Source organism: Periplaneta americana, chromosome 1, assembly GCF_040183065.1.
Source record: "Periplaneta americana isolate PAMFEO1 chromosome 1, P.americana_PAMFEO1_priV1, whole genome shotgun sequence".
Lineage (NCBI taxonomy): Eukaryota > Metazoa > Arthropoda > Insecta > Blattodea > Blattidae > Periplaneta > Periplaneta americana.
The window spans coordinates 4,883,023-4,910,188 of record NC_091117.1 but is presented as its reverse complement, the minus strand read 5'-3'; the positions used below and the strand labels follow the sequence as shown (position 1 = coordinate 4,910,188).

Here is a 27,166-nt window from a genome sequence, read left to right as displayed (position 1 = left end):
ATCTCAGAAAGTATGTGTCGTAGGACCCATGTTTATTAGACATTATTTTTTTCATTGATTAAAGTTCACGTTAACACTTTGTTAAAAACATAAAATTACTTAGTCACACATTAAAAAGTGTTAAGATTTAAAAAAAAGGTATAAACCTTCGACAGATGGCCCGTTTCTATGGGATGTTACGTCTTCATCAGTGTCTCCTGAACTACTGGTGATCTTGAATTCAGTGATGTGCATTTGTCGATTGTAGGTGTGGGGATATGTTGCTCTTATTGTAGGGGCTGGTTGTTTGTGTGTTATGACGTATCATGACATCGAATAATGTGTGGGTATTGAACTGTAATTGTGTATTAAGTATATGTTCACATTATCAACAACAATCATGACTACAATAATATAGAAACAGATATGGAAATTTTACACATCACACCAAAAAGTTCACAGTTAAACAGCTTAGAACAGTACGAAATATACAAACATACAATAACATACCCACAACATATACTTAATACACAATTACAGTTCAATATGCACACATTATTCGACGTCATGATACGTCATAACACACAAACAACAGCCCCCACCATAGGACCAACACACCCCCACCCCTACAATCGACAAATGCACATCACAGAATTCAAGATCACCAGTAGTTCAAGAGACACTGATGAAGACTTAACATCACGTCAAAACGGGCCGTCTGTCCAAGGTATATACCTTTTTTTTTTAATTTTAACACTTTTTAACGTGTAACTAAGTAATTTTATGTTTTTAATTATTTTCTTGTTTTGATGCATACTAGCACCTCCTAAAATATTGGATACAGAAGCAGATGTTCAACTTACTCTCTGGGAGATCCTGATATCGTAGACAGGCTGCTGTCAGGCGTCGTGGGCGGAGTATTATCCATTACAGGGGCTGCCTCATTAGAGTTCCTTTTAGACATACCTGGACCTGAACCTGGACCTTGCAGACCGGATCCAGGACCAGGACCTGCGACAGTGACAGGGGCTGGCAAAGGTAATGGCAGAGACAGAGGCAGAGGCTGAACCTGAACCTGAACTTGCGAGGAGGGGGGCGGTGGAGGCGAGGCGGAGGGGAGTGTGGACGCAGCCATTGTTTGCACTTGGATCGGCGTGGACAGATCGACTGTCGTCGCAGGAGGTTCGATGACAGGAGGCGAAGCAAAGATTGGGGCTGTCGATGTCTTTGTGGTGCCACTAGAACTAGGTGTGCAATTACTGCCCGGTGCGCTGGCGAAAGGCATTTCTAATACTGTTGTTTTGCTGTCGATGGCTTCCTCGTGGCACGCTTCAATGACCTGCAGAGAATCACCGGCCGGTGCCGGACTGCCAGGAATTGTCTCTTCGCATAACAGTGAACGTAAATTGCTTTCAGTCTCTTCTTCACACTTCTCGCCTTCGTGGCTCTCTTCTTGTTTGTCGTCGATACACGGCTCAAGAACAGGAACTGCTTCTTCAATGTCTTCCTCTTCCAAGGTATCGTCTGGTTTTGGAAGTGTGACAGGGTCATTTCTTGCTGCAGGCGTAACTTCTGCCACAAGAGTGCTAGTGCTAGTGCTAGGAAGGTCTGCAAGTTCGATATCCTGCAATGAAAATAAAGGCATGCATAAGTTCATTTCATTGCAGTATGATGGCTCTTAAATCTTACAGCTCTTTCAACATATTTGAAGACATTCATAACAACAGCCAGGTGAAGGTGAAATTCATTCATAATGGTAAATTGTTATGAGGCTATTGTACAATGTTATTCATTAGAATTCTCTGGAGAATTTTACATTGCTTTTATAAGGTCTCCAGGGAATATGATGGGGTAGACATTAATTAATAAAATTAGCCCAACCAAGACTTACATTAAACTACTATTTTTAATACAGTAAAACCCCGATAAGATGCTGTTCAAGGGACCGGGTGTAAAATGCGTATTAACCAGGACTGCATATTAGGCGGGTATGCTAATTTTGACTTATATACAGTATCTATTAGCATTTTTCTTTATTGAAATACATGATTCATGAAAGGTAATACGACCAGCCTCATGGCCTAGTGGTCAGAGCTTCTGGCTATAGTTCATGAGGTCCCGGGTTCGATTCCCGTTTAGAGCACAGGAATTTTTCCTTAAAGGGGATTATTCCTGTGTTCGTCCATGGTCTGGAATTTAGGTTAAGTTTAGATTTAAGACCTCTCCTGGCACCACATTATCATAATCATCCTATCACATCATCGGGGTAATGTAACTCCGCCTTCCAGGTGCCCCAACCTCAGAAGTGGGTTACAACTAAGCCACAGCCAGGAGAGAAGACCAGAAATGTCGAAAAGACAACCTGGTGGCATTGGATTAAAAAAAAAAAAAGGTATTATTCCATTATGTAAATACTGTACTCTACGTCAAAGACATTTACAATATGTACTGTACTTACTTCTTTCAGAAAAAAAAAAGCCATTTATAGTTGTTTGTACATGTACTTCAAGTCCTCATGTTTACCACACTTCAGGTTCTGTGATTACATCCTCCCAACGTAGCTGTAGTGATTGAGTCGCGATTTTTTATTATCGTTCTTAATGTCGATTATGGGATTCCTAATGAATCAGAGAGTTGTTTCTGAGTAAGAGAACTGTTCTCATCGTACTTTCGTAAGATTTCCAATTTTTCCGACACAGAAAGGGCTTTTTGTTTAACAATCATTGTAATCACATTCACAAACACTTCAACACACAAAAGGACAACAAACGTCCCAGCAAAAATTTCCAGAATTTTATTATGGCTGAGTGAGGAATGTTGTTTGAGAGAGACGGTTAGCAAGAGGGTGAGGTATTGTAACTGTATGTAGGCTTTAACCACGCAGATAAGGAGTCGAATAAGAGAGCGTAACAAGAGGGTGGGGTATACTGAGGTATGAAGTATGAAGGTTTAAATGCGCAGGTAAAGGGTCGAATACCAATGCTTTTCAGGTTAATGGCACCAGTGATTTCAATGACAAAGATGTTTCATTGCTGTTACAGTACATTGCTGAAAATTACATCGAAAATATTCCACAAAAACCACGTATTATGCGGGACTTGAGCGCAACAAACGGGGTATTTTATAAAGGTGTTATATATGAAATGTGCAGGGACCAGTCAAAAAAAGCGTATTACACAGGATAGCGTAATAAGGGGGCACGTCTTATCGAGGTTTTACTGTATACAGTACAGTAAAACCTGGTCAAGATGGAAGTAACATGGTTCAATTTTTTTTTTTCTGTTGTGGACAGGTTTCCGTATTATTCAGGTATGAAGTTTCTTGTTATTGTTAGTAAAATAAAATGTAAAAAAATTAGTCTTAATTCTTCCCTGAAGGAGTAAAAACTCGTGCTCAGGCAGTTATCTAAACAATACTTAACACAAACAAATATAATTATTTGACACAAAGTGGGTCAAGAAAAATTATAGGAATACTCGTAAATTAACTTTAAAAATACAATTTCAATTTTAACAATTTAAATCACACAAATACATACTAAATCAATATATATTCTTTAAAAATTAAATTCCTAACGCTATTTTTAAAATTTCTAATACTAAAATTTTCCAAATTTGGGTATTTTTCAATTATTCCATTATATATACTTGGGCCAAAGTAGGTACCATGGCTAAGAGCAAGTTAAAATGGAATATTTTATCATTTCTAAAAATGAAAAACAAAATGGCATGCCGTGCCGCAAATTACAAGAAATGCAAAATATTCCATTTAATATTACTGACATTAAATCAGCTTTCTGTCACTTATTCTGTTTGTGAATCATCTTGTCTAATGATTGCCACATGCAATCTAGAGTAGTGGTCATCAGCACTCATTGAAATAGCTAACGGGTAAGCAGTGTATCGCAATATGCACCGTCGTGCAGGAGGAAGCATAGCTACCAGCAGCCATGAATGCACACTGGCGCTGTAATAGACATTAGCCCGAGAGTGCACTGTGTTGATGACGGCTGATCTAGAGTATGGTGAGACAAGATGAAAGTATAAAATTCCAAGAAGCAGATTACATGATTTTTTTGTTTCTGCAAACTTTATTGATTTTATTTTTCTGTACTTTTATTTTAAAATGTTGCACAAGCTTTTCGCAATTTGCACAAATACAGTTTTTCACCTCTCTATTTTTGCGACAATTATTTATTTTCTAGCTTACACCCTGCATAATCTATACTAATAATAAATCTGTAGCCAAAATTTTTCTGGTAATTTTCGATTTTCCAAAAATAATTGGTGTTAACATGTATAATTAATCATCCTGAAACCGAAAATCGTTTTTTTTTAATTTTTGTTTGTATGTCTGTCTGTCCGTCTGTCTGGATGTTTGTTACCTTTTCACACGATAATGGCTGAACCGATTTATATGAAAATGGGAATATAAATTAAGTTCGTTCTAATTTAGATTTTAGGCTATATGGTATTCAAAATACTTTATTTAAAAGGGGGGTTATAAGGGGGCCTGAATTAAATAAATCGAAATATCTCGCTTATTATTGATTTTCATGAAAAATATTACATAACAAAAGTTTCTTTAAAAATAATTTCCGATAAGTTTTATTCTATACAAAATTTTGATAGGACTGATATTTAATGAGATAAATGAGTTTTAAAATTACAATAACAACGCCATCTAAGGCGCTGTACTGAAATAAAAACAAATGACTTCGTCTATAAGGGGCCTTGGACAACAACAATCGAAAGCTAATTAATTGTTTAATTATTATTTCACCATTGGAAAGTGTAGTTTCTCTAGATGGACATAATTCTACAATGTTATTACAGTAACTTCTGAAACATATAGTAAGTAATATAAAGTATACACATTAAAACTAAATGATATGTCAATCTTCATTAAACTATGATTGCATGTAATAACAATTAAGAAACATGTTAAAGGAATTGTCATTGCACCAAATGATTGCTCTCTGGACCAAAATGACCGCATTTTAATTATTTAAATACAATTTAAATTAAGTAACATATTAAACGATTTATCCTTCTATCAAACACGAATGTTCCCTGCATCAAACGTCCTATTTTAATTATGTAATTACTTTACAATATATTTATTTCTAACAGGTGCAGCGGAGCGCACGGGTACGGCTAGTAGATTAATAAGGCTAGAATTTTTAAGTCCGAAAGATGGTCTAAATATGCAGTATAAAATATGCACTTATGACCTATTTATAGTTCACTTTGGAGGTATAAACTAAACCTAGAATGAGATCTAGAAGAGAAAAAAAGAGAAATTTAAGGAATTTCAAAGCATATAAATTTTATTCAAAACAGAAAATGCTAACTCATTTTCATAAACTTTCATCATATCTATATTTTGGGACCTGAATTGCAATGTACAATGAATACCTTGTGCAAGGTTTAATTGAAAATAACTGCCTATTGTCAGCTAATAAAGCTTTTTCTACTTCTACTGATAAAATGGGAGTAAACTTAAAATGAACCTTATCACTTGATTCTAATTCTCTCGGTGTCTTTCACACACACCCTACTCTTTTTAAAATTTGACAACAAAGCGGTTTTCCCTACTTCCACATCTAGTTGCTTCAAGTGAGATTTTTTAAGCCTATCACCACCTTCCACTATTTTTAATCAATCCACAGATGTGGATAAATTAGAATAAAAATATTTTACACCCATTTTTCGAAGTTTTATTAAGAAACTGCACATGACATCTTACCAATGATGTTTATAACTAACATGAAATGAAAAATACCATATTATGGACCTGAATATCCCACGAGGGAATTTCACATGAATATAAATAAATCGGTCAGAGCTAAAAGGAATTAAGTCACTTTTGACAACTTTTTAGGAGAAGCAAAAAACAAAAAATATTCCATTAACAACACAAATATTATATTTTTATGTTATAGTATGTTATAGAAGACAAAATAATATTTAAAAGTCTTAGTTCCTTCTTCCACCGTTCAATGTGCATGACATCAGTTGTTCAAATTGTTGCATAACCCAAAACTACATATTTTGACTTAATTCCTTTTAGCTCCGACCGATTCAAATGTTAAATGTTGTTTTATTTAACAATGCTCGTGACTGCCGAGGTTATATCAGCATCGCCGGTGTGCCGAAATTGTCCCGCAGGAGTTCTTTTACATGCCAGTAGATCTACTGACATGAGCCTGTCGCATTTAAGCACACTTAAATACCACTGAACTGGCCCGGGATCGAACCCGCAATCTCGGGCTTAGAAGGCCAGCGCTATGCCAACTGCACCAACCACATGAATATAAGATAATGTGCTAGGATTTAAAGGGTTTTTTTTGTCCACAACTGTACAAGTAAAAAAAGCTTCAGGTAGTTTCTGAGACATGTAAAATTAGCTACTTTTGCCACTGTACTGAAAGAAGGCATTTTAATATTAAAGAAGTAAAAAAACCTTACCTGAGTAGTGATAGTTGTTGTTACGGTTGTGGCTGTAGTTGTAGTTGTGGTAGTAGTTGTAGTTGTGTTGTCGCTCTCAGACTTTGCAGGTTCTGTGCACTCAGCTTCCTCCACGCTGAAAGCTGTTTCTTTCTCTACCACCATGTCACCTTTCGCAGTGTCCTCAATGTCCTTCTCAACTTCCGGCACGCACGGAGAAGTCTCTTTCGCACTGTCACTAATCTTTTCCAGCTTGCCCTCACTGTCCTCCCCCTCTGTCTTGCTGTCCTCATCTCTGTCACTCAAGCGAAGCTTCATCTCAAAGTCCGATGACTCACTCACATGCAACTTCAAGCTGGACTGACTGGAAGAGCAGCTCATATTGTCGTCTTCGTCGTCAACTTTCGCGATAATGAGTCTCTCTTCCTCGTCACTGCTGTCACTATCAGAGTCCGAGTCCTCTACGAACTCCTTGCTCCTACTGCCACTCTTGCGCTTCGTTTCCTTTGGTAGCACATCCTTCCTCGGCTCCTGCTTCGGCGTGACAATTGCTTCCTCCTGAATGTTCTCGATACTGCACACGGATCTCTTGCTGCCGAAGATGTCCATATCGTTGGACTCTTCGTCTGTCATGGACTGCTCTATCACCCTCTGAATAGCCGCATTTATGGGGTCCTCTTCGTATTCGTCATCATCCCCACCCTTGAGTAGTAATTTCATCATATCATCACTCATCTGGACGCCTGGTGATTGCTCACTAATCTTCTCCGACTCCTCGCTTCCTTCGCCTTCATTCTTCCCCGTAATATCGGGACTCGCACCAAAATTTGTAAAGATATCTGCTCCGATGGGAAGAAGCTGCGGGGGTTCAGGAGATGGCTTTGGTGGCACCACCAACCGATCGATCACAGATGGCTGCTCTGGGGTTGGTGCCGCTGGCTCGGACGTAACCAGCGTCGGGAACAGCTCTTCGTGGTGACGCTGGGGATACGTGAAGAGAGGCTCTTCAGTTTCAGTCTCTGTTTCGTCGGTCTCGGAGATGACCAGTCGATCCTCGCTATCGTCTTCGCCTTCATCGTCTGGTCCTTCACTGAACAGACTGAGCGGTTCCAGCGTCGCGGGGCTGGGGGTCCTTTCTTCACAAGGCTTTGCAGCCACGTGGAATGATGGCGACTCACACAACTTATCAAACGCCTCTTCGCAAGCTGACAACGGTCGGGATTTCTGAGGAGGAGTGACAGGTTCGACGACCTGTACAGGTTTCGAAGGAGACAACTGCACCTCTTCTGCTGGTATTATTTCCTTCCTTTTTGGTTCCACAGCAGGTGTTTCTGCCTTCTTGGCCACACTACGTCTGAATCTCTTCTTCACTTCTCCCTCAAATGTTGTTTCGTCTTTTCCCTCTGCCTTATTCGATATAGCAGATCTAATGAGCTTCTTTCTAGGAGACTTTTCAATTTTAGGCTCGACAACGTCGTCGAAGATTCTCGGTCTCCTGGTTAATTTACCGCTTCTGTCTTCTGACAATAATGTATCTCGCTTGGACCTGACTTCAAACTCGAAGGGTTCTGGCTCCTTAAATTCGTAAACATCTTCTGTACTGGTGTCTTCCACCTTCTCTGCGACCTTTGCTTGGACTTCTTCCTTCTCCTCTAACTTGCAATGAATGTCGATGATTCCTGTCTTGTCATCCAAGATCAGTTGTGGACATTTCTCCTCAGGTCGGTGCACGACATCCAGAGGCAGTTTCACAGCCTTCTCTATGCCTTTCAGCTCCGACCTGATCTGATTGAGGTCGAAGTCCCTCCCTTTGGGCTGCTCTTCCTCACTTTCAGTCCCTGCCTCCTGCTTCACCAGAGTATCCATTTTCGGTTCTTCCTCTTGCTTCTTCTCGATGGTGGGGGTGCCTGGCGTCTTCTTAGTTCGTTTACTACGCCTCTTCTCTGTACTCTGGGGTGCTTCACTAGGAGGTGGTGTAGCCTCGGGAGGAAGTTCAATGCTATCGTCTTCTCTCGGACTTTCTTTGTCTTCTTCTTCATCTTCCTCTTTCCTCTTACCTGCTTTTCGCCTGAACGGCCTATCCAGTTTTTTCACGTCATCTTTCGGAGGTTGTTCGTCTTTGACTACTTCTTCTTTTTCTGACAACAAACTTCTCTTTTCTGTCCTACTTCTTGTCTGCGTTGGTTCTATTTCAACTTCGACCTCAGATTCGTACTCTTCACTCTCTGTTTCGGATGCCATGGAGATATCTGCAAAAGAAGAAGTCCAGATAATTTTTCTGTTATCATGAAACTTACAAACATATTACAAATAAGTGAAGAGAAGTGACTAGAAGCATTTGGAATGTGAATATGGAGAAGAATGAGCGTGTGAAGTGGACAGACAGAATAAGAAATGATGCTGTGATGGAAAGAGTGGGTGAATAAAGAATGATGCTGAAACTGATCAGGAAGAGAAAAAGAAATTGACTGGGTCTTGGGCTGAGAAGAAACTGCCTACTGAAGGATGCACTGGAAGGAATGGTGAACGGGAGAAGAGTTCGGGGCAGAAGAAGATATCAGAGGACATTAAGATATCGTCGGTTTCTTGGTAAAAGTGACCAAGTCACATTCCAAGGCTTCCAAGCATTATGAAAATTTAAGACATAATTTTATACTAAAAACTAAAAATATAGCACATTTACCTTCAAAATAACTTATTACTAACATCTAAAGAAGTACAGTTATCTTTGAATGGATCATTAAACCTTTAAATACCTTTTCCCAACAATTTTGCATTTTGGACTTGGTCACTTTTACCAAGAAACCGACGATATATGGATCACATGCAGAGACTAAGAGGAAGGCAGAAAATAGAAAAGATTGGAGAATGCTGGTTTGCAGTGAAAGACCCGCCCTGGGCAGAACACTTATTATGATCCCCTACAGGCTTCCCCGCTATTAATAAGGCCAGGTACACAATAGATGCAGAAAAGTGGCACTTGAATATCAAAAATCTTAAGGTTATGTTCATTTGCACAGTATGACAGGCTTGGCTGCCGAATTATCAAAATACATTATTCCTTAGTCTTCGCTGCGTATTCTAGCTGAAAATGTGATAAATATCTTTTACACATTTCTTCTTAATATGTTAGTGTGTAATGAACTTAAATATTGCACTTGATAAAACATGAAAACAAACTCATTTTCGTACTTATTTTGGAGTGAGTGGAGAAAGAATGATGCTGAAACTGATCAGGAAGAAAAAAAGGAATTGGTTGGTTGAGAAGAACCTGCCTACTGAAGGATGCACTGGAAGGAATGGTGAACGGGAGAAGAGTTCGGGGCAGAAGAAGATATCAGATGATAGACAACATTAAGATATATGGATCACATGCAGAGACTAAGAGGAAGGCAGAAAATAGAAAAGATTGGAGAATGCTGGTTTGCAGTCAAAGACCTGCCCTGGGCAAGAACACTTATTATGATGATCCCCTACAGGCTTCCCCGCTATTAATAAGGCCAGTTACACGATAGATGCAGAAAAGTGGCTCTTGAATATCAAAAACCTTACAGCTATGTTCATTTGCACAGTATGACAGGCTTGGCTGCCGAATTATCGAAATACATTATTCCTTAGTCTTCGCTGCGTATTCTAGCTGAAAATGTGATAAATATCTTTTACACATTTCTTCTTAATGTGTCAGTGTTTAATGAACTTACACTGGGTGTTCAGTTCAAAGTGCGTCATGGCTCGCTGTATGCCGTCATGTGGCTAGCCGATGAGCCTAGAGAATTCAATCTTCCTACACTTCTGCAAGGCGTATTACCTATATGCCAGAGAAGTTGCCTAGCAAGTAAGGCGTTCATTCTGAAGAGTACTTACCAATACGTACGGTAATGCCGGTAGTGGCAGGAATGTGAACTGTTTGGAAACATGTACTGAGGTGAGTTTTATTCTTACTGTTAGGATATGGGGAGAGGGTTAAGATGATTACTTCCGTATTTGTTGACATTAACATGGACACGGAGCATTTGATTTGTGTTGTGGAATGTTACCGTATGCAATCGATGATAACAAATACCCTGTGACGACTTGCCCGCGCAAAACACAGTTCGAAAGAGGTTATGGTAGCACACAGACCGTACAGACCGCCATCTGTTGCTACGACGTTCAAGTTATACCGTACACGTTCTCAAGTTCAGATTGAACGCCTTGATTAATAGGCAACTTCTCTGACATAAAAGCTGAAACTCGCTTCAAATCGCTGACTCATCAACAGTGACGTCATGACACGCTTTGAAATGAACATCTAGTACATTGCACTTGATAAAACATGAAAGACAAACCCATTTTCGTACTTATTTTGAATGTTTCATTGCCAAAAATAAAATAATGGAATTTCGTAAAAGATGAATATAAGGTTCCGTGATACTCGTAAAAAAATTGCCAGTTTCGCAAAAGACGGGAAAAACAAGCAAAATTCGCGACAAATCGCGATCGTAAAAGTGTCTGCAGAACGAATCTCGTTCATACTTCCAAAAACGTTAAGACTTTGACTCAGAAATTAGTGAAAAAATCACGAAAATCGAGTGTCCCTACTTATCTAGCTCGAGGAACGACGATTTTGCCACTTTGACGATTTACACTAACAAACACATATTTCTCCGCACGCGAACATGAATCTTTTGATAGAAATAGGTGCGTACTCACGAACGAGTTAAAACCAACCAACCACACACCTGTGTGTCCAGACATCCTGCGTGTGCGTCTCATGAAGTCTGGACCAATTGCCTGGCTGGGGTCGCCTCCATTGCGAGTCACTCGGCTACTGGGGGCAGTTCGAGACGTTGATGCAGATGCACCGGGCGATTTGTTGCGACTGGAAGTTGATGTAACCGAAGACGGAGTTGTGGAGCGAGGGGGCTGCTGACCGGCATTTGGTACGTCAGGCGTGCGTCCACACACCGATGGTCTTCCACGCTTCCCCAAACCAGGTTTAGAAGCCTGCAACGAACCAATAAGATCACACAATAACATCATGTTATCAATTCTTCGACACCAAAAACTCTTCACAGCAATAGTGCAGTAGAACTTCTTTTATACACTTCACACTTAGTATATTTTTCACTTTTTGCTTTTCTTCTGAAGACCCCAGCAAAATTCCTATACTTTCCATGTTAATTTATTTCCAATACAGGTATACAATTGTCGTTTACTCGTTTTTTTTACACTAATACGAAAGTATTTTAAACCGAAACATCATTTATACAATGTAAATAAATTTTGCTTGAAATTAGGTTTAGAGTGAAAGAATACGAACGCAAAAATACAGCATGTGTTTACTGTTAAGATGCATCCCACTTTAAAATTAATGGAAATTCGAAGCTGCCCATGGTTGCCTCCAACAATCTTGTGTCCTTTAATGATGCTGTTACTACTTCAGAAACAGTGAAACGTTTTGTAACACACTGTGATGTAACTGAATAAATTATACAACTGCTACCACAGGAGCAAGCTGTCCAAAATAACTGACCTTTATTTTATAAAATAATCACATATTATTAGATAAACATCACATGAGATGAACAAGGTTAATCAATTTTGTAAAATTTTCTGGATTGGAGTTTGAAATTTAATTTATTAGTCAGCTCTGGCTCTTAGCAGCTAAGATTTCGTACAAATAATCTTACATTCTTCAAGAACATGCATTGTAAATTTGAATGCTATATTATAGACTCAAAACGGCTAACTGTGAAGTTATAAATTTCTCTTGTAAAAATTTTACTGTACTGATTTAACTGGCTCTTCCCATACAGTCTTCAAATGCTATTTCAGATGTTATTAAAGGTCATTTCAGTTATACGTTTTTCTCACTTACGCCCTTTTTTCTTCAGACAACCATCAAAATGTATAAATGAAGTTTTACTGAACTCATAATGACTGTATTCAATTCTTCATAACTTTTGGGAAGTAAGATTCTGAAAATATTTTATATTTACGTAAATTGTAATTAAACTTTCTGAATTGACTTACGTAATACATCTTGATTACACAACTTTTAACACTGTATCACTTCGGAATATGTATGATAAGAACTTTCTTGTGTTAAATATTAATGTACCTTGTTAACATGTTTCGACCTATTTTCGGTCATCTTCAGAACTGGTCGTTGTTGGTCTTGGTGCCTCTTGTTTCCTGTGTGGGTGAACGCACCCACACAGAGTCAAAGAGTGTATGTGTTTTGAAATTGAGTTGTGTGTTGAGAATATCATTGGGGTGTGTTTTCGTGTGTCTGTATATTTCATATTGTTCTAGTGTGTTGAGTTTCTGGCTTTTTGGTTGGATGTGCAGTATTTCCATGTCTGGAATGATGTCTCTGTAGGTGTGGTTGGCATTTGTGATGTGTTCTGCATATGTGGAGGTGTTCTGTAATTTTGTTATGGCTGTGATGTGTTCTTTGTAACGTGTTTGAAACGATCTGCCTGTCTGTCCTATGTAGAAGTTGTTGCAGGTGTTACATTTGAGTTTGTATACACCTGTGTGGTTGTATTTGTTTGTTTGTGTTGTCTGTGTGTTGAGATGTTTTTGTAGAATGTTATTTGTTCTGTATGCGATGTTGTAGTTTAATTTCTTGAATGAGGTTGCAATTTTACGTGTGTTTTTGTTTTCGTATGTTAGTGTGATGTATTTTTTGTGTTCTTGTGTTTGTGTTGTATTCTTCTGTTTTTTGTGGTTTTGTTTTGTCTTACGTATTATGTTGTCTATTATGTTGGGGTTATATCCGTTTTCTTGTGCTATGTATTTGATTGTGTTTAGTTCTTCGTTGTAATCCTGTTGGTTCATTGGTATGTTGAGCAACTCAATTTCAAAACACATACACTCTTTGACTCTACACTACGAACAAACCTATAGAGGAAACAAGAGGCGCCAAGACCAACAACGACCAGTTCCGAAGATGACCGAAAATAGGTCGAAACATGTTAACAAGGTACGTTAATAATATTTAACACAAGAAAGTTCTTATCATACATATTCCGAAGTGACTTAAGTAAATTGTAATTAAACTTTCTGAATTGACTTAAAGTGAAGTGTATAAAAATGTTTCGCTGAATAACTTGAAAGAAACTATAGATGAACATGTTTATACAGAATGTCTGATCGTTTGTCCATATAAAGAACATAACTTCTGTGAATTTAAAGGAGCAGAAAATGCTATCTACATTAGGATGCATATTTAAAAACTGACAAACTGATACTGTCCAACAATGGAACCAACATGCTTCAACTAAAAACATATATTATTATAGAAGGAATTTATTAATAAGAAAGTGAACAACAAACATCTTCTGAGCAGACTTGAAGCAAATTGCTTTGTTATATACCTACTTCTTCTCCAATAACTGTACAGAAACAAGGTTAAAAGCTACAAACTAAAATGTTAGTGTTGATTGAAAATATTTCTAATAAAATTAAATTTTTAGTATACACATACTTTCCTTATACTTTTAAGTGTAAAAAGTAAAAATAATGACTAATGAATTTAATCTTTCATGTATTCAATACTTAAAAATTCTGAGAAAAATATATCGAAGAGAAATATAATCACACTTCTAACATTATGTTATAGAATGATTTTATTTGTAATGAAGCAAATAATGAAATTTGAGAGACTCAAAGACCAAAAACTTGACATGAAGTAGATTTACTATCTAAACAAAATTATATACAAAATACAAAAAAACTGTTAATAATGAATGAAAATAACATCTAAAAAAATATTTCAATCATATTATGGATTATCAGAAACAACTTTTATGTATCATAAAGCTGAAAATATGTATTTACATTGAAATACAGTAGAACTTTTTCATCTCCTTTCAGTATTACCTTCTGTCATTAAATTCTAATATAGTTTTCGTTTTTGCCAGATTATGCACAGGTACTTTCTGCTGAAAGACTAACAATCGCATGAACTTGAGCATCACTGCATGGATTCTTATGAACCTAGGAATTTATAGTTGAACAGTAGTTATCAGCGAGGTCAATGAAGGTCACTGTTTCTATGAACCTATTGATGTAGTTTTAGTTTATGCAAAATTATTATAAAAAGTGTTACAAATGTGAAAGTAGCAAAGAATCTGAATGTTATGTCCTCACAAATTAACTAAATTTTGTTAGTGATTCTGAGACAGGTGAAGGAACTGTTTATGTCGTAAAATTCCTCCCCATTGCTTAGAATTAACAAGACTTAAAGCTCACAGAAATGTTAGAATGAAAATGAAGCAATTACTTTTAACAAGATTCAATTATCAATAGGTTAATACTTTCATTATGAGTTTGCATCTGTTACCGAATATTGAGCTTCTATTACAAGGAGCCAATGGCTTTATTTTCTTATCAAATAGCAGTCGCAGTGGTATGAAGTATCTTAGGACAATAGGCAAGTAAGATAAGGATGCCTTGAATAATTTAATGCAAATACTGTTTTGCAGACGAAAAATTAGTAAGGTATAACCTTCCAATAATTGAGAGAAATTATACCCAGTGTTCAATTTTGAATGGTCATCATCATGGACTGAGTTTAATACTCAAGGCATAGATAAACAATGTAGGCCATGTCTCTTGGCAATGAATATTGTTTTGTTTTGTCAACAAATGAATGCAGCCATGTATTAAAAACAAGAAATAAATATCATCCAGATTATTATTAAACCAAACTTCATATAATATTTTACAAATTCAATATTTTCTTGTTCATGTGACAAAATAAAACATGTTTTTAAAAACCAATATAATTTTAAACAAAATTAAAATATCAAGTGCAAAATTCAGACATTCTGAAATACCACAAGTTATTAAATCAGTAAAATTGTCTGTCTGTCTTTGGTTAGGTTCGACAAATCTATGATGTTTGAATGTAAAAACAATTGCCAGAACCCATTCAAAATTGAACATGATGTATTATACATTTTCAGTAATGCTTAAAATGAATATTTTAAATAAAAAGACCAGTGAAAATGATGTACAGGGATAATGCGGTTGAAATTTTGGAATGAAATATTATAACAATGACTTTTGTGATTCAGCAATCACAATTTCAAAGTTCTACTCTATTTCTAAGCTTGAACACATTTCCTCTATACTTCAGTACAAAGTAAAGAGTGTGAAGCTGCTTGTACACGATCAAATTTTCGTCAAATTCAGTACTTCACAGGACTTTTCAAGACTCGACAGAACTTTATAAGCTTTATAGTCAAATCACTAACCATACTTTAAAACGATATCAAGAACCACAAAAAAATGTTATGGTGTCCAGGTCAAGAGAAATTATTTGAGAGTTAACTCAATTATATGAATTAAACCCATGTCTGTACGCTATGAGTTCTGTGGAATACCACAATAAAATGAATAAAATTAACGTGGATGAGGAAATTTTAAGGCAGGTATCTCGAGTTAAGTACCTATACAAGTATTTTTATAATGAAGAAGATTCCAACCTATAACCTAGGCCAGTGTTTCTCAAACTTTTTTGAAGTGGGGACCACTTTTTAAAGTCAGTACAGTTCTGCAGACCACCTTACTCTTGTTCCCTTCGAAAGCAAATTTATCATTTTCGTAGCATATTTTAATACCAGTATACTTATATTTAAAAACTGAATTAAGATTCGGTACTTTGGTCCTCTGTTATAAATTTGGGTGGTCCCTGGCTGGGTTACAGGCACGGCACCAGATGTGCAGGGAAAAGATGTCGAGAAACACCATGTATATAGTGCTTTAAATCCCTCTTTTGCTGCTGAGAGTAGAGCGGGAAGTCGGTAGACGGTAGGGTAATAAATTTCATAAAATGTCTGTACTGGAAGAAAAAGTGAAATTCGATTGCCATGTGTCATTTCCAAACTCTGAGATTTTAAGCTACAGTGTAATATGTAAATCGTTCGAATTTTATTTTTTCTTCAGTCTTTTTTGAAGGACCACAAGTGGTCCGCGGACCATAGTTTGAGAAACGCTGACCTAGGCGAACACAAACTGTAAATATTTTGTTTTAAAACAATATGCAATCATAATATCCTTCGTTTTAGGGTACCGTACAGTTAAGTGATAGAAATATCATTTTATGTAGCCTAGTTATTCTCCAAAGGATTTGGATATTTATATTGTAATATGACTCGGTTAAGAGGGAAGTATTATATGATATTCTTATTGAATTTGGTATTCCCAAGAAACTAGTTCGATTAATTAAAATGTGTCTCAGTGAAACATACAGCAGAGTCCGTATAGGTCAGTTTCTATCTGATGCTTTTCCAATTCACTGCGGGCTAAAGCAGGGAGATGCACTATCACCTTTACTTTTTAACTTCGCTTTAGAATATACCATTAGGAAAGTTCAGGATAACAGGCAGGGTTTGGAATTGAACGGGTTACATCAGCTGCTTGTCTATGCGGATGACGTGAATATGTTAGGAGAAAATCCACAAACGATTAGGGAAAACACAGAAATTTTACTTGAAGCAAGTAAAGCGATCGGTTTGGAAGTAAATCCCGAAAAGACAAAGTATATGATTATGTCTCGTGACCAGAATATTGTACGAAATAGAAATATAAAAATTGGAGATTTATCCTTCGAAGGGGTGGAAAAATTCAAATATCTTGGAGCAACAGTAACAAATATAAATGACACTCAGGAGGAAATTAAACACAGAATAAATATGGGAAATGCCTGTTATTATTCGATTGTGAAGCTTTTATCATCTAGTCTTCTGTCAAAAAATCTGAAAGTTAGAATTTATAAAACAGTTATATTACTGGTTGTTCTTTATGGTTGTGAAACTTGGACTCTCACTCTGAGAGAGGAACATGGGTTAAGGGTGTTTGAGAATAAGGTGCTTAGAAAAATATTTGGGGCTAAGCGGGATGAAGTTACAGGAGAATGGAGAAAGTTACACAACACAGAACTGCATGCATTGTATTCTTCACCTGACATAATTAGGAACATTAAATCCAGACGTTTGAGATGGGCAGGGCATATAGCACGTATGGGCGAATCCAGAAATGCATATAGAGGGTTAGTTGGGAGGCCAGAGGGGAAAAGACCTTTAGGGAGGCCGAGACGTAGATGGGAAGATAATATTAAAATGGATTTGAGGGAGGTGGGATATGATGATAGAGACTGGATTGATCTTGCTCAGGATAGGGACCAATGGCGGGCTTTTGTGAGGGCAGCAATGAACCTCCGGGTTCCTTAAAAGCCAGTAAGTAAGTAAATAAGTAAGGTAGACCTATACAAATTAGAACTAAATTGAAGCACAGGTTTTAAAATCTTGTCATATCCTTAGCAATATGGACAAGTTTTCTTGTAAAGTATTGAATTGGAAGAAAATTGTATCGTGTATAAGCAGCTTTAAACATTCAAATTTAGTATCAGTGTTCAGTATCAACAAATTTATGATGTCTCGTCTTAAGCTAAACACTTAATAAACAAACACTATACAAACAAAAACTATTTAACCATGCAAAACAAATAGAAAACTACATGAAGCTTCATGCTAAAGCACCCACTATGAATCCTACGTCTATTCTAAGTCTAACCTCTGTGCTGACGAGAAACACAAACATACGTAGAAAGCATGCTGGTTACAAGGTGGAAGTGTCGAGATGCTTTACCTTGAGCTGTGCTTGTGCCTGCTGGTGCCTGAGACGCTTGGCTCTAGAGGGGGTCCAGCTCAGATTGTCAGCAATTCTCCCCCGTTTGATCCACTCGTCGTATCGAGTGTTCCACCCCGTGTAATGCACCAGATACACTCTCTCGTTTCCATCCTCTTCGATATCTAGTACCTACAACCAATAATAATAATAAAAAAAATATCTCACTCTCAACTTGTGAGAACACCGCCGCGCCGGTGCCAGCAACAACATCATGAATAGTGACTAGCAAATCCTAGGTTCAACGACACTACTAATTTGTTATTCCCCTTAAAGAAAGGCCACCATCGGGAGAATTGCATGACATGCCAGTATTTCACCAGTGTTAGTTTACAAGAAACCGACTTCTAACAACAAACAAAGCTGCATACGCGAGGTGAAAGTGAAATGGTATTCAGGCCAGCACATGAACAACCAGAGAACTGCAATTTTACTGACAAAACCCATCGTTAAGCTACAGACTTATGACACCACACTTACCTTCGCTTCGTACGTGACCTTCGACTCGTGAGTTGGACCGTAGTACACCTTGAGCTTGTCTCCTATGCCTACAGAGATGTTACTCGCCAGCAAGCCCATGCTTCTGCAAGTGAAGTCGCATATACACAATATTACAACATGTAAAGCAACCAACATCAGATTTCAGACTGCATAGTGATCTGGATGGGAAGAAGAATTTGGGTTTCGTAATTGTGGATTGAGATTTATTGTGTTTTTTAACATTTATAAACTATGCTAACAACTGGTTGCACAAAAATTCGTCAGGCTTATGTCTGATGAATGATAAATACACACCTCAACTATCAACTGTCTTAACATTTCAATAAAAATAAACCCTTTCTTCACCAATATCAAACAAAAAATAACTGACAAACTGTCGGTAGAAGTGTCCTGATTTTTGTCAGTCACACTAAAGCATCATTTAGGGACCCCATACACGCATGCACAAACTTAAATCTACAGAAAAATCCCCTCGTGTATGGACGATAAGTATCAAGACTTTCGGCCTTGAGGTAAGTCTCCAGATTTCTGCAGCTGCTTGTAGCACTCTCCAAATTAAATGGGAGAAAAGTGAGCATACAAACAAATGACAATGTGAGCAAGTGGTCGAGATTGCGCCACTGTTTCATTTTAAGCAGTTCTCTGTAGCAAAATGATGGCAAGCTATGAAAATGCAGAGTTGAGAAACTATAAAGGTAAAGGTAAAGGTAACCCCGTAACATGCCATGAAGACACTTGGGGGGCATGGAGGTAGAGCCCCATGCTTTCCATGACCTCGGCACTAGAATGAGGTGGTGTGGTCCGCACCACGCTCTGACCACCTTTTACCCCCAGGAAAGACCTGGTACTCAATTTTATAGGAGGCTGAGTGAACCTCGGGGCCGTTCTGAAAGTTTGGCCTCTCACCCGTTTTGCCCTTTCCAACAACCATTCCTATTTCATTTGGATTGTTTATTGTGCTCCTTATTGCAGCACAAAGTGAAAGCAAATACCTTACTATAATAATACCGGACAGCTGTATACTAGTAGCATTGGCGTGAGTGCAAAATATCGCGGACCTGACATCTAGCGGAGGGGGATGGAATTACGTCCACATATACAAATATTAACATAGCGGGATTCGGACTATTGTTTAAAACGTGAGTTACTAATGTGGAATTATATATGAAACACTTAAGAAATGTTTAATAGTATTTAATGTAAAATTATTACCTTATATCAGAGCTGCATATTATGAGAATATTGCATACTTCATATTACTTTCCGTAATTATTAATTGTTACATATTTTTTCTTTGCTTTAGTGACACAAAATCAGTTCTGACATTAGGAATGAATTTACAATAATGCTTTATATACCCATTGGTGACAACTGCAAAAATAAAAATGGTAGTATTCTGATGCTTGTAATAATTATTAGTAAAGCCATGTAGACAACAATAAAACTTAATTTGTTAAAACCTTAAAATTTCCAATATATTTTAACTTCTATTTATTTATTAGGCCAATAAAAAAAGCTAATTTTTATTGTTCTATCAACACAGAGACAAAGACATTAGGCCTAATAACGAATTTTGTTGACTCACATTTTATGAACTGTCGGAAATCGAAAGTACGATTTGGAGCAATTTGTAATGCTGCAATTGTCACAATTATAAACAGCACATATACACCCTGACATTTTAACACAGCACTAATAATAAAACTATTAACTAGCCCAGCAACAATATACATTGCAGTTGATTACAGCTTGTTTCGCGAGTATCTCCACACTGGCAGGTAGGTAGCAGCACCAGCTTCGTTCGCACGCAAAACTGCTAGCTGTGCGGTATTAATATAGTAACGTACTTGGTAACAGCACATCTTCTTGCATGTCATTTGTTTATAAGTTGTAACAGCAGAACTACAGAGATCCTGTTTAAGAATAGCGCTAAGGAATGGCAAACAAATGAATGCAGAACCATGAAAGAATAGTATTACTCGAGTGATTGAATTTCTCCACGGGAAATAACTGATTTTAACACCTACTTGGCGAAGTTTAAGTCTAAGAGGTAAGTCTGAGTGTGTATGGACAATCATCTAATAACTCAGACATACTTCTCGGTGTTAAGTCTAAATAGATAAGCCTGTAATAAGTCTATGCATGTATGGGATCCTTTATACGCTCATGCAGTTTGTGCATACTGACACGCAAAGTTTGATTTAAGACTATTAAAATCGTGTCTGCAACAAACTGAAGTTTGCACGAACTAGTGCATGCATATAGCCAACTTTCACCAAGGCACATGATTATACAGCACTGACTGCTGGGTATGGGCGATTTCTTAAATATTTCTTTAAGATCACAGCAAGCACTCTTGGTAGGTCAATTGGCATGACATCTACAAACAAAGCAGCCATTGGGACTCAACAATCATTCCTATAGAGCTATTCCATCTCAACTCGACCGAAATATAGAGAAAATTGACCTTGTAATTTTTAAATACAATGAAATTTTTTCTGTCCATTGACAACTTCACTCTTTGTTTCATATGAAAGAATTTCTACCACTTAGTCTAAAAAAGAATCTTATTCAGACGCTTGTAATGCCCCATTTTGATTATTGCGATTCCTTACTAACTAATGTAAGTTCACTCTTAGCTGAGAGACTACAACGTGTTCATAATGTGTGCATACGATTCATCTGCAATACTCGTAAATTTGACCAGTTACTTTCATGGGTGCGTCTGAAGGAACGAAGAACAATACATTCACTGTCTCTTCTATTTAGAATCATGCATACTTCTACTCCGACTTATCTCTTATCGCGCTTTCAATTTCTTACAACTCTTCGAAACCGACATCAAGCACTTCTTTCTATCCCTCATCATAGAACGTCTCTATACTCATCCTCGTACACTGTAGAAATACCTCGTCTCTGGAATTCGCTACCTAATGATGTCAGGGACTGCCGGACTTTATCACAATTCAAAATTAAATTGGAAAATTTTGTCTTGTTTAATGCTTTTTAGATATTGCTAGAAGTGTCGATTTGTGTTTTTTTTTTTACTCCAGATTAAAATCGCAAGTTTCTTGTTTATGTTAGTTAATTAGGATACAATTAATTATACTTAATCACTCATTTAAAGTTTGTGTGACTGCAACCTGTGTATATTTTTGTGTGACTTTACTTCGTTTATAGTGTTTTTTTTTTCCTTTTTATTTCTGTTATTGTATTTGTATTCCTGGTGTTGTGGAAGAGAAGGCCTGATGGCCTTAACTACACCAGAATAAATAAATAAATAAATAAATAAATAAATAAATAAATAAATAAAAAAACTGTGATACAATGCTTTGTGCAAAGTTTGAGGCATCAGAACTTCATAGTATTTAAATTAAAAATATTTTAATTTATCGTATTTTCATAAAATTAGCAACTTTAAACTGTTGTGGCTCCGAAACCCTTTCACCCAATGATCAAAATCATGGTTTATTTTGATGCTGAAAAGTTAAAGTTTATATTGACATGTAAACAGTTTTTCTTACTTCTTATGGAAATGGAGAAATTTAGATTTTTCTTAATTAAGACACCTTTGCCCACGAAAAAATATTTTTAAAATATATGGTTAGATTCCGCATTGAAATTACAAATAAACACATATTTTTTACTGGTGCACCGTTGATAATACAGTATTGAAAAATCAAATAAAAAAAATAAATAGTACGCGCGTGAACTAACCAGCTGACTGTGAGGCGGGAGCTAGCCGAGACAAGCAAGGCCAGGAGAAAAACATGTGATGTTTTGTCTAGTAGCGCATAGCTGGGCTAGCTTTATTCATAAACACAGGAGTAAAATGACGCCCAACGCTCGCTTATCTTCAGCTCTCAGCCAGTGCGTGCGGTACTGCGCCGTTCAAGTCTAGGCGTGTGAAAATAATCTATTTAATACCCTCGAAACTTATTGCCGAGCCACTAAGCAAACAATGCCGAATCCCTCTTAATAATGCAAGGTTTTTTCTCAATATTTTTTTACATTTTTACAAATTGGCAAAAAGCCTAAAAGTAAGTAAAATCAGATTATCTGTCTCTCTGTATACAATAAAAATAATGATTACTTCTTATCATAACCTACCAAATGTCAGCTTCTGCGATATTTAATAAAAAAAAAACAAGTATAGAGTGTATAAAGTATGTAAATCTACAAATGAGACCTCCATTATTCCTATTTTTCTGTAGACGGCCATTATAAAGAGTTTTCTTGCCCCTTAACAACCCATTGTTGCCAACCGGAATAAAATTACTGAACTGTCCACTATTTAGCATCTTAACACAACACCACAGAGAAAATTAGGAAATATTTATGGTACGGATTATGTGATTTTTTCGATTAACCGTTCAGCCCATCCTCTTCATTACCACAGATAATAGAGGTTCTGCTGTATAGTAAACTATACTAACACAATGTGCATTACTATGGTCTTGTAGAAATACTTTATAATGCACCCATAACTAGTAGCCACCCTGTAAAACACTGAAACCAAGCCCACTGACAGAATGGGCAATAGACAGCAAGATCTATGCAACTTGGAACTCTGTCACTAGTAAATATTTTTTGAGATTATCTTTTTACTTCCACATGCTGACGCTGTTAGCACATTACAGTGCATCCATTTCATTTTCTTACCACTAAGTGTCTCAGGCTGTGTACTATGGTTGCCAGGTAACCAGTATTGGAGGCAGGAAAAGCTTGTCCTATATTGACCTCATACAAGACATTCAAAATCCTGTATATATGCACTAATCAAAACGGTGATTTTTCGTAATCTTTTCTTATCCCATTTTTTTTATACAAATGTCGTGTCATTATGTTGAAAAATACGAGCCTTGTGAAGATGTAGGTAATTTGTAAGAGTATGGAGGAGTTATTCAAATAATGTCAAAATTTAAATACACAATCACTCTTCCCCATATAGTTACAAACCATTGTTTGAATCCAGTAAGGGAATTATTTCCAGAGTTCGAGCCTTGTAAAATTATATGTAATTAGGGTTTGGTGTAGGGCTCTTGAGTCTAGCTGTAAAGATGTTTTGAATCGGTTACATTTTTGTCGACAAATGCAGGAATTAATTCAACAAGATCCGTTGCTACTGATGTCTAATGATGATAATTTCCATGTTTCTGGGTTGAAAATGATAATCCAGGAGTGGGAGTTGTCTTGTAACATGCATAAATAAATGTTTTGTTCTTCTGAAAGAAGACAGGTAGTCTCCTGTGCCTTACCTTATACAGCATGAGCTATTTGCTCTGAAAGTATGCAAGACTATATTTCACTTCCACTTGTGTAAATTTTGATCTCACTTCAACCACTTCTTCATAGCTAAATCCAAGAGCTCTAGGAGAATAATGTGGCTCAGGGAATATCAATGAAATCGACGAAGACAAATCTACAGACAATATTCGTTAAAGTGGTAAATAATTACAACCACTCTGGCATTGTATTTTTGGTCCAGGGGAAATAACTCGTATTCACGAAAATACTCGCAGTGTCCTTAAGTCATATTATAAGGGCCACACAATCTTCCGTCATGTAGGCGACATTTTGTACTTGGTTGTAAACATAACATCACAGTTCAATGATCTCATATCAATTCTCCAGTCGACCTGGTTGGCAAGTTGGTATAGCGCTGGCCTTCTATGCCCAAGGTTGCGGGTTCGATCCCGGGCCAGGTCGATGGCATTTAAGTGTGCTTAAATGCGACAGGCTCATGTCAGTAGATTTACTGGCATGTAAAAGAACTCCTGCGGGACAAAATTCCGGCACATCCGGCGACGCTGATATAACCTCTGCAGTTGCGAGCGTCGTTAAATAAAACATAACATTAACATCAATTCTCCATGGTTAACCATGTTATGTACGTTATTTTTATTTTAATGTAATAAAAAATAATGGTAATGCTAGTCGAGAGCAGTGGTGGCCACTCTTGATGTGCTGTGGTACATAGTTAATTTTCTGTCCCTAGCATAATCTTAATTATATTTTCTTTCTTTCATTTGTGTTACGCATTCCAATGCATGAAAAATCGGGAACTGCTATTGTCTACAGCTTGTGCATCGTCTGCAAGTCCCAGTCGGTAATGTGTGCTGACTTCCTTACTGCAGTGAAATGCAGCGAACCTTGCACATGTGCAGAAAACTTACATTCGCTTGTTGTATGATGTAATCTACGGTTTCCCATTATAAACAGTGTGAACTACAAGGAAAAGCAGCGAATTGAAATAACTCATTCGCATTGGCGTTTTATAAAATCTACAACCAATCAGGAGTGAGTGATTATTTGTATAGATGGGTTGCAATCTACAAACAACGTGGACGTCACGACATCTCTGAGAAGCTTTCATGTACTATTTGTGAGTTTGTGTCTATTTTACAAGTCCTGATCACAGAATGTAGGGATGATTATTTTATTCTTATGCTAATTATTACACTTTCCTGTAAAACTGAAACGTATTGTTTATAACATTTATTATTAGCTTATTTTATATGTACTATATTTAATACAATTTAATTAAAAGATGCTATACTCCTATTCTACTCCTTCAACCTTCCGACAGATGGCCTGAATGCTATTCGAATTTAATATTTTGATTGCTGGTTGCTGACATGGAGAGGTTGAACTCCAAAGTAACTGGCAGCAATGTTTCGAAATGAGCGGAAATTCCGTCAGTTCTGTCAAAACTGACGGAATTTCAATGTAGCGGATGGGAAAAGAATGACTTTGACGGGTGACGGATTTTCTGGCGGAAATTACGATTTACATAGTTATTTTTACTTTTTTAACGCTGTCATTTTTAATTGTTTAATTTTTGAGGGAACGTAGCCCAACCCAGTACATCAAATGCAGAACTAGAGGCAGATGATGTGGATAAATTATTATTATTTTAATCAAGATTGGTAAGAAAGTTGCGTTAATATTTGCTTTCATTTGTACATAGATATATTAAGTGGGTCTTACTTTTTTTTATTTAAATTTTAACGGATTCCCAGGTGTTAGACTGACAGGGATACAATTTATGTGTTGGGAACACTGATTGACAGATACTACAGCATGAACTTCACACTGCTCCACTATACTAGAAGCCAGGCTATGAACCGACTAAACCGGAAGCAACATCTGTTGCTCTCTTTCTGAGCTCTGTTGCCACATAGTGGTACGAGATTCAAAGCGTATTCAGCGTTTGTCACCTGTATGTTTAAATTTACTGTCGTAGCTGTGTTTTCAATTATTAATATAATAAAGAAGTATATAACGAATTCAAACATTTCAGTTAAACGAAAGAATGATTCAATAATAATAACTTACTTACTTACTTACAAATGGCTTTTAAGGAACCCGAAGGTTCATTGCCACCCTCACATAAGCCCGCCATCGGTCCCTATCCTGTGCAAGATTAATCCATTCTCTATCATCATATCCCACCTCCCTCAAATCCATTTTAATATTATCTTCCCATCTACGTCTCGGCCTCCCCAAAGGTCTTTTTCCCTCCGGTCTCCCAACTAACACTTTATATGCATTTCTGGATTCGCCCATATGTGCTACATGCCCTGCCCATCTCAAACGTCTGGATTTAATGTTCCTAATAATGTCAGGTGAAGAATACAATGCGTGCAGTTCTGTGTTGTGTAACTTTCTCCATTCTCCTGTAACTTCGTCCCTCTTAGCCCCAAATATTTTCCTAAGCACCTTATTCTCAAACACCCTTAACCTATGTTCCTCTCTCAGAGTGAGAGTCCAAGTTTCACAACCATAAAGAACAACCAGTAATATAACTGTTTTATAAATTCTAACTTTCAGATTTTTTGACAGCAGACTGGATGATAAAAGCTTCTCAACCGAATAATAACAGGCATTTCCCATATTTATTCTGCGTTTAATTTCCTCCCGAGTGTCATTTATATTTGTTACTGTTGCTCCAAGATATTTGAATTTTTTCAATAATAATAATAATAATAATAATAATAATAATAATAATAATAATAATAATAATAATAATAATAACACAATAATGATAATAAAAATAGTGTTAACTAAATATATCAAGAGACATTATAGTAATTTTTATTTTATTTTGAGTTGTCGTTATAAATCGAATTTACTATTTAGTTATTTTTGTACATCAATAATAATAATTTAATGAATATGATCTTAATTTTATATTTATACTGATTTTCGTGATGTACGAGTATATTCAATTATCATTATCATTATTATTATTATTATTATTATTGTTATTATTAATTCACATAATATAACAATAAGCAAATATACAAATTTAAAAGGAAAACTCGAGCCGGCTAAGCCATTGTTTAAAATAAATAAATAAGACTATTCGGACACCATTAGGTCTACTATTAATTTATAGTACACACAATATGGAGTTTAGAACAGTTAAGTAAGTCACAAGCAGTGCCTCAGCCATTTGCCACGCTGCTTCTTCTACCGATGTGATGCCTCCATTTACACTTTTTGTCGGAAGTGCTTGTATACAGAAAAAAATCATTTCTCTCTCTCTCCAG

At 36.8% G+C, this 27,166-nt stretch overlaps 1 protein-coding gene across 4 annotated transcripts in view; it reads right to left on the bottom strand.

Moving 5' to 3' along the window:
* htk (AT-rich interaction domain hat-trick) overlaps positions 1-27,166 on the bottom strand; it is a 138,622-nt gene that overhangs the window by 23,712 nt on the left and 87,744 nt on the right. For 2 of the 4 annotated variants that reach the window (XM_069827320.1, XM_069827403.1), the window contains 5 exons: positions 18,591-18,693; positions 18,072-18,242; positions 11,150-11,414; positions 6,450-8,677; positions 843-1,603 (listed from right to left, as the gene is read on the bottom strand). In XM_069827320.1, coding sequence (XP_069683421.1) covers positions 843-1,603; positions 6,450-8,677; positions 11,150-11,414; positions 18,072-18,242; positions 18,591-18,693 — 3,528 coding nt within the window. The remainder of the gene's footprint in view (positions 1-842; positions 1,604-6,449; positions 8,678-11,149; positions 11,415-18,071; positions 18,243-18,590; positions 18,694-27,166) is intronic. The other 2 variants (XM_069827483.1, XM_069827566.1) reach the window with 1 other exon arrangement.